At 39.5% G+C, this 15,556-nt stretch overlaps 1 protein-coding gene across 4 annotated transcripts in view; it reads right to left on the minus strand.

Moving 5' to 3' along the window:
- NRG3 (neuregulin 3) overlaps positions 1–15,556 on the minus strand; it is a 413,049-nt gene that overhangs the window by 62,030 nt on the left and 335,463 nt on the right. For 2 of the 4 annotated variants that reach the window (XM_074593379.1, XM_074593381.1), the window contains exon 4: positions 7,830–7,856. The exons of 1 other annotated variant lie outside the window; for it this stretch is intronic. In XM_074593379.1, coding sequence (XP_074449480.1) covers positions 7,830–7,856 — 27 coding nt within the window. The remainder of the gene's footprint in view (positions 1–7,829; positions 7,857–15,556) is intronic. One more of the 4 variants, XM_074593380.1, reaches the window with a different exon arrangement.

Here is a 15,556-nt window from a genome sequence, read left to right on the forward strand (position 1 = left end):
AAAATAACTTTATTAAGAACAATCAGCCAGAGTAGGAATAATATCTCTGCACTTCTCCACGTGCCAATATCCTACAGCTCCTGCAAAAGAAAAGAAAAGGAAGTATATGAAAAAATAATTTAGTCTCTACATAGCGCATTGGCAATTTTTCCACACTGCTTACCCTTCTCCTCTGCTTCCAGCAATTACTGGCAGGACAGTGTCTCTACTCATTCTAGGCATAGAGGACACAGAAAGATTTAGTTCACTGTCAGAAACATCAATTCTTCTATACAAGCGTAACATACATTACAAGAGCACCACTGTCATGGAACATTTATTGTGATACTTACCTTCTGCTTTCCGAATCCTTGCATCATTTACTGGGTGAGACTTGACATCTACATAACACCTCCAAGTAGGAAAAGGACAAAGTAACACTGATTCACCGTGGCTGCGTAAACAGGGCACAGCTCTGGCATTTGGAGCCTCTTCTCCTGTAGCAAGATAACTTCGGTACACAGTAAACAGCCTTCTGCTAATAAAAAAACCCCATCCTAGTAGCCTAACAGTGGATTCCAAGTTCTCGGGCATGTCCGGATTGTACTTACTCCTTTGAAGCCTCCTCCTAGGTCCTCTCTCGAATGGAAATATAAAGTGTCACTGGCAAGTCTTCTGGCAGCTGTCTCTACCGTCACCTTTGACATGCAGATCTCGTCCTTGTTCTGCTAGGCTTGTTTCAGCAGTGTACAATATATACAAGTCACTGCCTATGTATTTTTGCATCTGGTTAAACTGCAACTGAGCCCAAACAAGGCCAAGAGTAAAATCTCAATTGCAAGTCATCTAATTGCATTATCATACCCTTGTGGTGTCAGTTTTAACAATCCCTCAAGCGCAGCGAAGCATTTACCTAAATACCACAATCAAAATGCAGGTTAGGAGACTGACTGGGTATAAGGTCACATTTAAATACACAGCTGTCTGCTCAGTGTTGGTGCAATCCAATTACCCATACGTCATGATAAAACGTGTTTACCTCTGAGATACACCAGCCGTGCAGGAACCTAGGGCACGTGCCTAATCCCAAACCAGAATGTACACAGAATTTGCATACATAAAGACATAATACAGCAAAGCCCCTCTGTATGCAGATGAGATGCTGTGTCCTGGGTTGAAATCCAGCCTCGAAGCACATGTCCTTTCTCCCCAAGGTGACAGCACAGCACGATTGTTCTTGAAACCAGCACCCTGCAGAAGTTTGTACCTGGCACTAGGAGTTACGTAGAAACTTACCTGAAGGCTCATACACAATATTAAGGCTTCACAAATTCTCTTTTCTAAAGCACAGACAACACTTTGACCGTACTAGTACTCCCAGCCAGCACGTTGTGATACACATTACACATTCACATGGGAGGTGACAGGCTAACGGTTATACACAGCATTACTGCTGACATTACCCACTTTCACAGATCGATACCGTGCTTAATGCAACTAGTGCCTCCTCCCAAACCCAGCCCCCAGCAAAACAGACAAACCCGGGCCAATTCTGGCTTTCTAAACTTGTCAACATACCGTGTTATCAACTTTTTTTTAGTTTCTGTAAGTTTCATCACAAATTATTAGTAGCTTCAGTTAGAGAAAGCAGAAGAAACCAAACACAGAGGAAGGTCACCAGAGTATGTTACGGATATTAACGTTATTTTATCCATTTTATACACACAGTTCACAGCATTACTATTTTGATAAATCACTACAGCACACGTAAGTTAACCACATGGTGAATCTTAGTTTTGCCGTTTAAAAATAATGCAAGTTAATCCAACCCAGTTCATTGCCAATGCAGATAAATTGGAAAAATGACATACCGAGAAAAGTGCAGATGGTAGCGCTGGACCAAGATGGTAACTAGGTTACAAAACATCTAGGAATAAATCTCTCCCTCCCACTAAACCAAAACCAAACCATATTCCCCCAAACTGAGCCAAGATGTTGGAAGGCAGCCTGAAACATGTTCACCAGATGCATGTTGACTTTCATTTAAGAGGTACATTTTCCTAAACAGGTACAACCACCGGCAGAGCTTCCTCCAGCCCCTGAGGAATCTCTGCTTCATCCATTACTCTCACAGCACACAGATATCAGATGTTTCTATAAAATTCTGTCTTCTGGTGCTCATGTCTCTTTTCTCTAGAGGTGATAAATGACTTTTCTTCCCAGCTAAAAGAATCCCGTGGAAAGTGCTGAAGATCTAAAGCCACTTCATGCCTCAGGACACTATTGTTATTTTGCAGCATACTTAAAAAGGACAGGTATTTCACAAAGCAAACAGAAAGACAAGATCCCAAGAGCAAAGCTAAAACTAAACTTAAGAAGGTAAAATCAGAAGAAGGTAATGAAAAGTTGGGGCAGGATGAAGAACAAAGGGATTCAAGGAGCGATGACAACAACAGTAGTAAACATTATTAAGTATCAATGCCTATCAGGATAGTCTCTCTTAGCTGTTCAGGAATTTGCTAAAGGAGTACAGATGAAATATTTTAAATGCTTTTGATTAATGGCAATATAATTAGTAGACAGGTATGCTTTGATAGTACTGGGGGACAACTGTGATCAGAATCTCTAAGAACAGATTTTGTGTGAACGGGAGCATAAAACAGTCAGTGTGCCATATTACCAGAAAAGGATCTACCTGCTTTACACTTTAAAAAAGGAATACAGGGAAAACTGAACTTTATTTTTCAAACATGCTTCTTTAGAACACATACATTCTTTGCTCATGTAATTGAACATTCATCCTCTCTTCCAGTGAGGACAGGAGTGTTACAGGGTTTTATAACACATGAGAGCCGCTAAATGGTAACTGAGGCCAGGACCATCCATGCAAACACTGGTTATTTATTTTCATTGTCTGTTTGCTGCTACAAGACACTGAGTTCCAGAGGACAGCTCACCAGCGGCACATTTTGTGAGCTGTGCAGGAGCTAAGGAACTTTGTCTTTTCATTTCTTTGCAAAGAGGAAAAATACTAAATTGTTGCAGTCGTGCTTATACTGCCCATCAGCAGAACCAACTTTTGCCGTTTGGAAAAGTCAAAATGCATCTGTCGCAGTGCATGACCCAAGGTGACAGAGTCAATTTAGTTAACTGGGTCATGTGTTCCTGGAGTCTTAGGCATACAGCGTCTTACCGCAATGAGGGGGCAGTGAGAATCAGCACAGTGAAAATAAAGCATGCACCATCTTCTCCAATATTAACTACTGCTCGGAGTACAGAAAACTGAATACGTTTCACGTTGTAATTGTTGCAAAAAGATATATAAATTTTCATAGGCTCCCGTCCTTTGGTTACTTTATTGCTTTGCTCAATTAAATGTTATTTAATGATTCATCACTTACAAAGGTATTCTGTATCATTCTTACTCCATTGACTTCAGTGCGTCTTCTGATTTTTCCAGAAAAAAATTTCCAGAAAATGTTCTAAGGAAAAATATTTATTTCCTGTGTAAGGCCTAAGTATCAGCATGATAAAAATAGCCACTAAATATAGCAACTGCTATATTATTTTTATAATTCACGCATGGGGAGGTTCAGGTTATCACATCATTACTGTTTACAACATTTATATTGGTTTAACTGCTAGGCACCCTAAGGATGAGGACAATTTCATATAATGACTGTATTTCCACCAAAACTGTAGCAACCTGCTTGTTGCACTTTCATGGGTGTGTTTTATTTTCAACTGTATCCATTCTACATTACTGTTACAGAACAAAAGCTGAAGATTCTGCATCATCAGATTAGGTGGTGCGGGTGAATTGCTGAAATAGTCATGTTTGTTCTTGTATTGTAGCAGGTCATTCCAATACCCACTCACCTTCACACTTCATCCCTTAGCACAACTTAACTCCACTCATTCTCAGCGTAAGAAATAACTAAAACTGATGATTCCTTGTCTTGGGCACTGACTCTTTGCCCAGAACACTTATTTCCAAAGGTCACTCCCAGGCTTTTGCATCTCCTTTTATCTGGCAGTTAAAGCAATGATTTCACTTTGCAGCTGGGACCACATGCATGAGGTCAGTCTCCACAACTCAGTTCTCAGCTGCCACCTGTTGCACCAAAGTAACCTGATCAGCCATGTTGGCTATCAGAGATGGCTTCACCACCAAATTTTCCAGCAGACAAATATAAACAATTCAGCCCTGAAGCACAGTTAACCACTTGGGTCAAAAAATGGTAATAAACTGTAGATACACATATCCCCATGCTATGTAATGCTAACAATACATTACTTTGTTTTCTCATTAAATAATGAGAATCTTTCAAACTCCTTTTTTCACAAACTCACTGCCTCACATGAGCATTACCAACAGCTAACCTGCTTTCAGTAGACGTGAATGTTAACACAATGTGTAGATTTCCAGCTTATAGGAACACTGTGATAACATTTACTTACCTTTGCGTTGGAAATTTAAATAAAATTGCCTGCATCGTGATTGGTGAGACCCTGTGGGCACCATGCAGACAGGAGCACCAGCCCAGACCGCGTGCACTGCGCTCCCGCACGAGCTGTGCCCTGGTCTCCCATTACAAGGAACCAGGGAGCACAGGCAGGGAGGTGGCGAAGTCCGCACCCTCTTGCAAGGAGGAAATAGTTCCTGTGTTACACACTACTGAGAGAGACTCCCCAGAGAGCTGAGGAATCTAAATGCAGAAAGCCTGACAAAAATTACCGTAACTGAGAATCTAAGGCACAGAGAGATTAAAATTCCTTGCCCGAAGCCTTTCCAAAGATCGCATCAGAGATGGAAATTGGATGTTGCTCTCACAAGTGAGCCTCCAACACAAGTCTCATTTCTTTTTTCCTTTGAGGTACTAGATAGCGTAACACATTTCCTTATCATCAGGAATGTCATAAAGCCTGGCCATTCTGATCATAACACTTAAATGCACATTTTTAAGGACATCGTGTCCCTTGAACACATACCTGTCTTTCATTTAATTCAAGAGAAGCTGCACGTGCATACATCAGAACTGGATGTTAACTGCTATGTTTGCAACATTTAAAAACAGATATGCCACATTAATATGCCTGCATTTATCTCTGCTATCCATACAAAGAAACAGACACTGCAAACCAAAGCCAGCAACAATATTAAAGTATCAGGTATTCATGTTTGGGAATGCACAATATTGAATATTGTATGGAACATGAACCTGACAATACCCAAAAGGGGAAGTGGGGTGTGAGAATACGAGAGAGGTTAACACAAAGGCCAGTGTGGTAGACAAACTGAATGCATAACTCTTGTTCAACAAGTCCTGCACGTGAGAGCTAAGGATCTGATTTCAACAGGTAATGGAAAAGCAACGTACACAGCCTCGAACTACTGAGCTTGAGAACTGGCTGCCACAGGAGCTTGTGAGGGAAGACAGTATCAACTGGTTCACAACAGGATGCACAAATTCATGGATAACAGATCCCTAACAGGACAGTAAAAGGACTGGCTAGGTATATACACTCCAAGGCTTGAGAGTCTAGCCAAAAAAAAAAAAGATTACGCTCATCTACTTTTCTTGGTGAATGTACACTAAGCTAAATGTGTAGCTAGTCTACATTTCATCTGTCCCCTGGTGCACCTCTATAGACAGATGTTCCTATCTACATGAGATTTTATCTTTACCTTCTGTGGAAAGAGTTCAATCTTTCCTCGAAATACAGACTTACATGGTTTTCAAGCAAAATTTCTGTAAGATGATGATGGAAATGGAATTCCTAAGGCAATGGAGCCCACAAATGCAATGAAAACATCAGAAAGAGTGTTCCCTGGATCACATACAACAAGGCAAAGCTCTGCAGCACCTATATGTTGCTGTTTTAAATAATTGGATAATACACTTCCTACTAATTGCAATTATTTTCTACGGTACAGAAGTAAACTCATGGGAGAGACTTTGCATAAGTGGCCCTAATTGATGTGTATATTGTCACCTGGTCTCAGTATACAGGGTGGGGATTTGTACTTCGCCATGTGCGCAGTAATGATTCCATATGGGCCTACACTTCCTAAGTAATTCTTCAAAAGGATTGGAAGAGGGTTGAAGAAGCACAAGCATTTCACTTTTGTGTATGATTCTGGAACTTGATTTTTTCTAGCCCACAGAAAACCACCTCAAGCCTCATTTTAGACTGCTGTCATATTTTCAGGCTCGAGACACAAGATTTCATTAATTTCTATACCATCAAGATCTCTTCCAATATTAAATAAGACAATCAGAAAGATACTCATATGAGAAGACTACTTTGTGCCAAGACTTCAGGGGTTGGCTTTATTTCAAGCCTTAAAGAGATGTCTTCAAAAAAAAAAAAAAGAGGAAACTAAAATGCTAAAATGCTCAAAATAAAGTTTAAATAATTCAGCTTTGCCTCCTGGGTAACACTTTCCTCCTTCCTATGGAAAGGCTCACTCGAAGAATCCTATATATATTCCTTATCCTGTTTCTTTTATGTATATGCTTGTCCTTCCATTCGTATGCCTCAAGACTGCTGCCTACAACTTGAGTTAAGGGGTAAAACTGGGATATATGCAAAGCCTTTAAAGTAACCATTTCCCAATTGTGCTTGTCCACTGCGTCTGTGAAAATACTTGCATCAGTTGCACCAGTACTTCTGAAGTGTCATATAAAGTGAAGTGAAACACTAAGCTTCTGGGGATCACAGAATAGTCCTCTAGAGAGAACTCTTCTCTAGAGACAAGACAGACCGTTCTCTAGGTATGCCACGCAAGTCCAAAAGCAGTAGGAAAAGATCCCTCAACCTGCTGGTTATCCTCTTGCTAACGCAGTCTGCCACGCCGTTAATACTCATCACCATACTGGTTTCATGACAACTTACACTTGTCAACAAAATCGCCGTACACCACTTACAATCGCTAGGCTAGCATATTTTTATTTTTAAAATCTAAAAAAATTAAGTAAAACTCAACATAGGGAAAGGACACATTAAAATTAAGTTTTTATGACTTTGATATGAATTTGCAAACTTTTTATTACAGTGGTTTTGATCATATTTAATAGTTTATACAAGCTGTTTTTGCAAGCAGATGATGCACCAGTCCACTAACTCCGCTAAGGACAAACCTTGGCTTCCTCGAGGGAATTACCTCTGCTCTCTGCGGAGCACCAACTGGGAGGAGAAGCGATGACCTGCTAAGCCTGTCATTCCGTCAGGCTATGAATACATTATGGGACAGCAATTGAGTCAATAGAACATAATCTTTTTCTTTCCAAAATTATAAGAAGCAATTATTCACTCCTGGCTTTACCTTTCACCTAACCTGAAGTTATTTCACAGAATCACAGATATTTGTCCCTTTTCTTAAAGGTATTTCTCTGACTTGTCTGTTAAAAGCTAATTAAATGGTTCTTATTCAACCTACTTACATTTAACATTGTAATCAACACCAAATTCTGAAAAAAAAATTAATTCTAATTTATAATTTATTTTCCTTTACGTGAAGATAGGCATTAACTGTTTCCTAAAATCTCATATAAAACATTATTCCTCAAACATCATGATATGGCCATATAATCCTTATATTATGCTTCATTAAACACCAATAAAATACCAAAACATCATTATGCATTTTTTAAGCTCCCTAGCAGTGGACAAGAGAAAAATTAAATCTTCATATAATTTCAAATGTAATCAGTAAACGCAACAGGAGCCCAATCCAAAATCCACTGATGGAGGTCATGGGAATCCTCCCATTAATTTCCACGTGCTTTGGGATAAGGCACCAAGATAAATATTAGCAAGTGAAAGGAAGAGAAATGAAAACTTACCCATGAATTCAATTCCTAAATGGTCTGCTATACCCAAGAAAGCATGTAAAAGAAAGAAAGAAAAAAGAGACGGAAATGTTAGAAATAGACTAAAATGAAAACATCACCTTTATCATCCCTGGTAGCAGCCAGTATTTACATGGCAGAGCTGCAGAACGCAATGCGGGGGCGGGGCCCCAGTGTGTGTGTACTGGTAAAAAGAAAAGCAGAACCCTGCCCCTCAAAGGGCAATCCTAAACCGGGAATTTAGGGCTCTGAGCTGTCACAGAAGGGAATTGTATTTGGGGACGAACACAAACGCCTTTACTCATTGTATTTATATTCGACTGAAGTGTCTCAAGCCAGCTACCTACAGGAATTTCATTTTCTCTTCCATCTGAAATTCCTCTCTCAACATGCTAACGACTATCATTAGTTAGACAAGGTTCTTGCTTTCATTTTCTCTGGCAGAGATCAAAACCTGAAGAGATGAATGAAAGGCTTTTACTGAGTTTTGCAGCTCTCATTACAGTACAGCGGCCACACTTGCCCCCAACGTGACTGCATCACTGCTATCTGTGGGGTAACAGAAAATCTGACCGCAGGAAACAGCAGCCGTGTTCCCTGCTGAGCCGTCTGCCTGATACCATGCAACAATTTCAAGACATTTAGAACCAAAGCAAAAATTTTAACGTTTTTAGAATATCGACTGAATTTACCACACTGAGTTCAAAATATTTCAGAACCCTTTTTTCCACATGACAAATTAGGATATGATATGTCTCTAACAGACAGATATTTTAATGCAAAAGATATTTAAGTTTATATAAAACACATAATTTTAAGTCGACAGGAAGTATGTTTAAGTTGATACGCAATTAAGAATAACAAACTGTCCATCCTGCAGAAAGGCTGCAGAATGCAATTCTCTTCTATCCTAGACTTGAAATATTCTGCTTTTCCATGGGAGGTAATAATTTGCATTATAAAGAACAAAGAAGGATTTGTTTTTCTGAGGAAAATGCAGTATTTACCTTTAAAATATAATAAAAGCAAAATATTTTAATTGCGTTTGTCTTCCTTGCAATTTATAGTCACATTTCCTTAATACACAACAGATTAATACATGATTTTGCCAAAGTTTCCAAGCGTGTGTGGAGAGAAAGGCAGTAGGGAAAGAGCAGGAGGGTTACAAGAAAGACGGAGCTGGTGCTTGGAGCTGGGAGGCACTACAGGGAGCTGCGTGAAACACTTGGTCCCATTAACTAACCTACTGCAACTTTCAAAGTCCACTTCAGAACTATACAGCAAAGTTAAAATAAGATTTTCTAACATAAGTCAATAGTAATTTTAAGCACTATTGTATAAATTGTCAGCTCCGATACCTGTGACAAGAACGTGAAATATTTCTGTTTCTGTTGAAAATGAGCGATTCACCTTTTGCAACCTTTCAATCCCTCCAGGAGAAGGCATTGAGCATCAGCATGCTCAGTTCACTCAGCATTCAAATTTATGTAATAGTTGCTAAACTCCGTATTTATCTTCACGCAGAAGACATAATATACATCTCAAAAGAAAAGAACATAAGATGATGCTATGTGGTATAAATACCTTATTAGCATGGTGTTAGGACAGGCACATTATGCAAGCCTAGTAACACCCAAATGAGTTTTCCTTTTTGGTGTTAAATACGTAACTCAAAACCATACGGATATGTATTCCACATTACAAACTTCTATATTCTTGCATTCACGTACAAGCGCCACATACAAACACCCCTGGTGCATTTGACACAGGAATGTAATTTTTATAAAAGCATGAGATCAGAAATAGCAAAAGTGCGTTCAACATACTAAATTCACAGAGATTTGTAACTTGTGTTTTTTCCTCTCATTTTCTGTACCTGTGAAATCTGCAAATCTTATCTATGTGCAATTCATACCTTGCATCCTTCTGTAAACTAGATCAAGACGATTAGGGGACTGGAACACCTCTCTTATGAAGAATGGCTGAAGGATTTGGGTCTCTTCAGTCTGGAAAAAAGATGACTGAAGGGGCATCTTATCAACACTTATAAATACTTAAAGGGTGGGTGTCAGGAGGATGGGGCCAGGCTCTTGTCAGTGGTGCCCAGCAACAGGACAAGAGGTAACAGGCACAAACTTGAGCACGGGAAGTTCCACCTAGACATGAAAAGGAACTTCTTTCCTTTGAGGGTGGCAGAGCACTGGAACAGGCTGCCCAGAGAGGTGGTGGTGTCCCTGTCTCTGGAGACATTCCAAACCTGCCTGGACACGTTCCTGTGCAACCTGCTCTAGGTGACCCTGCTCTGGCAGGGGGGTTGGACTAGATGATCTTCCAACCCTATGATTCTATGATTCTGTGAAGATGCAGCCAACAACTGCTTACTTTAAAAAATAACAGAGATCAAAACACTATAATCTGGTCTCCCAGGAGCTAAGGATATTCACACGTGAACAAGATTATACAATAACATCTTTTTAAGTCTATGTGTAAGAGCTGAAAAAACAATCCTCCTTTCCTAACTGGGCTATACACATCGTCTCCTTGTGTTCCATATGCAGTTTGCGGTCTCCTCACCAAAATGGTTAAAAGCCATTTTCTCAAAAAGCACATACAAAATATAATTTCCTTTAAAAACATGGAAAAATGCATTTTAGTTCATCTTTGGATGGCTTATACAGAAGTGAGAGTCAAGGCTATCTGTAGCCTTCCTGGGAAACATGTCAGGTTATTTATTTTAAGTATTTCACATGCCTTGAAAGCAATCAGCGTAATATATATTGCTGACAAAGCCAATTTACCCAGATTATCATGAAAGGATGTCTAATGGGATAAACCTTTACAGCAAAATATCCAAGCTGCCAATTTATATCATTAAGCACAGTTCAACAAGCTCTGTGAGCAGCTATCTGGGAATAGAAAATAATAAAATTATAATTCTCGCAGATTTAGTGCACGCTGGCACTGGCACAGCCCCCTCACCCTGCTGCTGTGGCACATGTACAACGGTGACAGTTCCAAGCCTGGGTGCCAGCCCCTGCACTCACCCTCCTGTTGGGGGCACGGATATGTTGGGGGCACGGATGATGTCCCCAAGCCAGCAGTGGCAGAAGAGCAGTGGCTGGGAGGTGGTGGGACTGGGAGCCAGGCTCAGCCCGATGCCTGCAGAGAGGGGAATGCCACAGGGGACAGTGGCGTCTCGGGGACTATACATTGCAAACAAATCTTCCACACCAGCAGGTATCACGCAAGCGCTGCTCTAATGCAGTCAACCATGGTTGGTGGCTTGTTCTTTCCTTTTTTTTTTTTACTGCCTCCCTCTTTTTACAACCGCAAAAAGGCACTCTGGAACACAACCATTCTCCATGTCTCCCCCTCATTCCTGGGTTTGAGTGTCAAGCCTCTGTATTTAAAAAAAACCAAAAGACATTCAGCATAGCAGCACTACTTGGGCTGCTCTGAGACTTCAGATGTAAAATGGAAAAAAGAAAAAAAAAAACACCTCTTAAGAGCCTGAATGTGCTCAAATTCTTCCTGTCCTCTCCCCCCTCACTGCAGAAATTCAGCTGCACTCACATTATCAAAAACCTTAATTTGAAACATGTTTTCCTTAATAGAAGTATGGCTCCTGCAGCAATGGCATTTACCAAAGTGTTCAGCATACTGAATCGGGGACACAAGGCAAGGAAAGGGGCTAGAAGAAATGTCAGCAGTCATTAATCACCCTCCTTGTTTGTCCCTTAATGTTTTTATCATTCTAAGACTTCTACTCCACTAGCTACAGGAAAAAACCAAACCAAAACAACAAAATACTGCTAAAAATAAACAAACCCACACCTTTACATCTGAAAAAAAATATTAGAAAAGGAGAGGAAACGACTACTTCCAACCCTCAAGCCCTTAGCTGAGCTGTCCCCTGCCAAAGGCCACCTCCAAGGCCCACAGACACCTTCTCAGGAGGCGAATGCCGGCGCTCTCAGAAAGCCTTTGCCCTGTAGCTTGCCATTGCCAGCAGAGGAATGATGGGAGTCTCATACAGATATAAAGGGTCAGAAACCTCCCTGCTGGAACTGTAGTGGAGGAGGCCCCAGGGCTCCCGGGGCTGCTTTCTGCCCGGCACCCAGCAGGGAGAGGAGGGATGGGGAGAAGTACACGGAACAGGTCATGTCCGTCGTCAGACTGCCCCTCGGTGACAACATCAGCCCAGTGGTCCCTCTCACTTGCACTGCTGTGGTGAAAATAAATGCTTTTCCAAGGTCCAGTTTTGGAAATGGGTTTCCCCCCTCTAACAACAGCAAGAAATTCCCCCAGCAGGTCCATGTGAGAGACCTACGCGGCACAGCAGTGGCACTGGGGGGGAAGCGAGCTGTGGTGGCGACCTAAGGCTGAACCAAACACAAAAATGTAAAGTATTGTCCCCTGACATGCCCCAGTGTAACAAAGGCCTCTCATATTGCTATACAGTCGTAATATCTAAATGATTAATGGCCTGCAGAGCACTTCCTTGGACACAGCAAGTGCAATGCCAAGTAGCTCACCATCAAGGAATGCAGTTTCTTTAAGGGCTCAGTTCAGCAAAAATGTATATGAGAGCTATTAATGTGCTGAAGCGTGGGCGCTGCTCCACAAGATGGGGTCATTAACCAAATAATGCGACTGTATTTTATTTTTGTTATTGTGATTTCTTCTTTCTTTCCGGTATTGTTACGTTCTTAGGAACTAATATATTACTCAGACAGGAAGATTATTCACTTTTATATTTTATTTTATGAATATTTCTGTATTTTGTTGTTGATGGGGGAAAAATACTGTGCTTTATGATCCTTGCACTATGTGAATTTGTTGCTAGTATTAAAGCCATTTTAATTTATACTTTATGAACACATACACACCTGGGAATACTTGATAACAAGCACAAGAAAAGATAAATTCGCATTCACTAATGGATTAATTTTATTAATGCTTCACAAAGAACATGCAGCCTTGTGGTTTGCTGGGGCTTTTTTCTTAGTCATGTTAACATGGAGATTTTTCCCCAGTTAGAGAGAGGCTTTGTTATCCCAGGTCCGTTCTAATCTACACTATGAGTAGAAATATAAACTCAACATGTAAATCTGACTGATTTATAGAAGAAAAAATCTTGAACATGAACATACTCATTGTAGACCACTACAGACATTTTAATCTGTTTTAAGGATAGGTTGACTTTGGCATGAAGGAGACAGTTTTAGGAAATCAGTGCAACAGCAAGGTATTTTGCTCTGCAAATGAAATTCATCTGTTCCACTAAACTCATAAGATTTGTTAAATTGTCCTTAGTAGATTATTGTCTTGAACAAAAAATGCAACACCATAATACGCTGCAAGCTATTTTGGGACAGCTCAAGTACTCTGAACAGATTATCCGGCTGGAAGGAACAGGACAAAGTTTAACTCTTAAGTCCTAGACTGATCAAACTTGGCCTGAAACTAAGAAAAATCCTTCCATTCAAAAGGCAGCTAAATTAGGATACCACCTAAACTTACAAATTGCTGCTGTTTTATCCACTATGTTTAGTTATGTTTGACTGCACACAGTTATCAGCCTATTTGTGTATTTAGTGAAGCTAAAACCATAAGTGGCTACATATATATATATGAAAGTATATAATTTTTTAAATCTTCAAGTATATTCTTTTTTGATGTCTCATTTCACATGTGAGCACGTAGAGCTATGGGACAAGGGATTTCTCTACTCAGTAGGAAGGGCCCATTGCTCCCGTTTTCTCTCCGACATCCACAGGACCTAGCAAACTGGCCAAATGCTCTCAGAGGTTGGTTTGGGATTTTTTCAGTATCAAAAAGAAAAAGCACCAGCATGTATTAACGTATTTTACAATTCGCAGTTATTAGAAATACAAGATTTGATTTTGTGGTTTGTTTTAGAAATTCTGGTGATTTGTTTCTCTAATTAATTTACACTAAAGTACTCTTCACATTTTTTGGTGGGGCAGAAGAAATGATTGGGATGGTTCAGGGGAATCAGAGACATAAAATTAAGATAGTTCAACTAGTGTTTCTCAAAGCACCCTCACTGAAAGACATGATAGAAATTTCCCTCTGTGGGACATTTAAAAATGGACCAAACTAAATCCTGAGAATGACTTTGAATACACTGATACCTGGTGCCTCCTTTTACCCTCTCTGAAAAAGAGGATTATTAAAATTTTTCCAGATGTCAAACTTCCCTGGCAATAGGTAGGCTGTTCACTACCTGTTAGCTGGTGTAATAGTAAGTATACAGAATACAGCAGTAATTTGCCCCACCTATGTCAAGACACAGTGATGAAAACCATACGTACATACATCCCTTACAAGATACTTGGTCAGTTTTCAATGAAATTATAAATCACGGTTACAGAAATGATAACAAATTAAAAAAAAGAAAGAAGGCCATAAATCTATAAAAACTTCACAATCTGATATATTCTCAGTATAAACAATGACAGAAGATTTACATTCTCAATTTATATAGACAGGATTATTTTTATTTTTAACTAAATTAAAATCCTCAATCTGCAAAAATAAATATTGAAGCCAACATCTGGAGGTTAATTGCTTCATCCATTTCTTTTTAAAGAAAAAAAAAAAAAGCAAAGGATGAAAAAACCTAGACTTGCTGTGAGTATCTGTATGGCTCTGCACAGGCTATAATATACCCTCAGGACAGGATTTCCCCATCCACCATCAATTCCATAACAAAGGAACATTTGAAAAACATCCAGCAAAACCTGTTGCTATATAAATAATACACAGTGCTGAATAATGGAATAAACTGGTGTTTACATCAAAGTTGAAAGATTGTTTTGAACTTTTGAAAATAAATAATAGCAATGCTTCCACCTTCTTCACAGGTTTGAGGCAAGCTGGAAATTTCAACTACTTACCTCATCTGCAGCATGCAGGCTCAGAGGATTAGCTTCCCTATTTATAATTTTTAAGACCTTAAATTATCATCTCTACAATTAACAGACCAAGTTACTTCTCTTTGAGGGCATTATGTTGGATTTTAATGAAAAAAATTAGTCTCATCAAACAACGTAAGTAATCTCTACTGATAGTAGTGTAAATCAGTGCAGATTTTAACTCTAGGTTAATTTTTGTTACTGTAGCTATAAATTCAGTAGAACAAATAAACACGTTCCATTTCAAATCTATGAATAGCCTATTGAAATTACTCCACTAAACTTACTAAATGCCTGAATAATGTGTTTAAGAATTTTACCAGATCCAGGCCAAAATGTTTAGTGTTAGGAGTCAGTCAAATGCAGCAACGCTTTATTTTTCTCTGAATAACACATTGTTTTCATTAATGAGAGGAGAGAGCAGTGAAATGTTTGATGATGCTGCTGCTATATGCAGATATATTTTTGCTGATTTACTTAACATTCATAAATCAACAGAACTGCTCAACACATATAAGGACTTTAATTCATCCCAGAATATCAGCGTGTAAACACTAAGTCCGCACAGAACTCTGTCTCCAGTCAGACAACTTGAAGATGCTTTTTTATTTTATTTGCTAAAAATGTAACGCTGTATGCACAAAAATGAGTAACTACATCAAATGAAAGTGAAGCTGCCCATATAGAGCCTCATAGCTCCTGGTGACAAGATTATTTATGACGTTTTCTCCAAATAGATGTTGAAAATGATAAACCAATGTGATCGCTCTGAGCTCAACT

This window comes from Larus michahellis, chromosome 6 (assembly GCF_964199755.1).
Source record: "Larus michahellis chromosome 6, bLarMic1.1, whole genome shotgun sequence".
NCBI lineage: Eukaryota > Metazoa > Chordata > Aves > Charadriiformes > Laridae > Larus > Larus michahellis.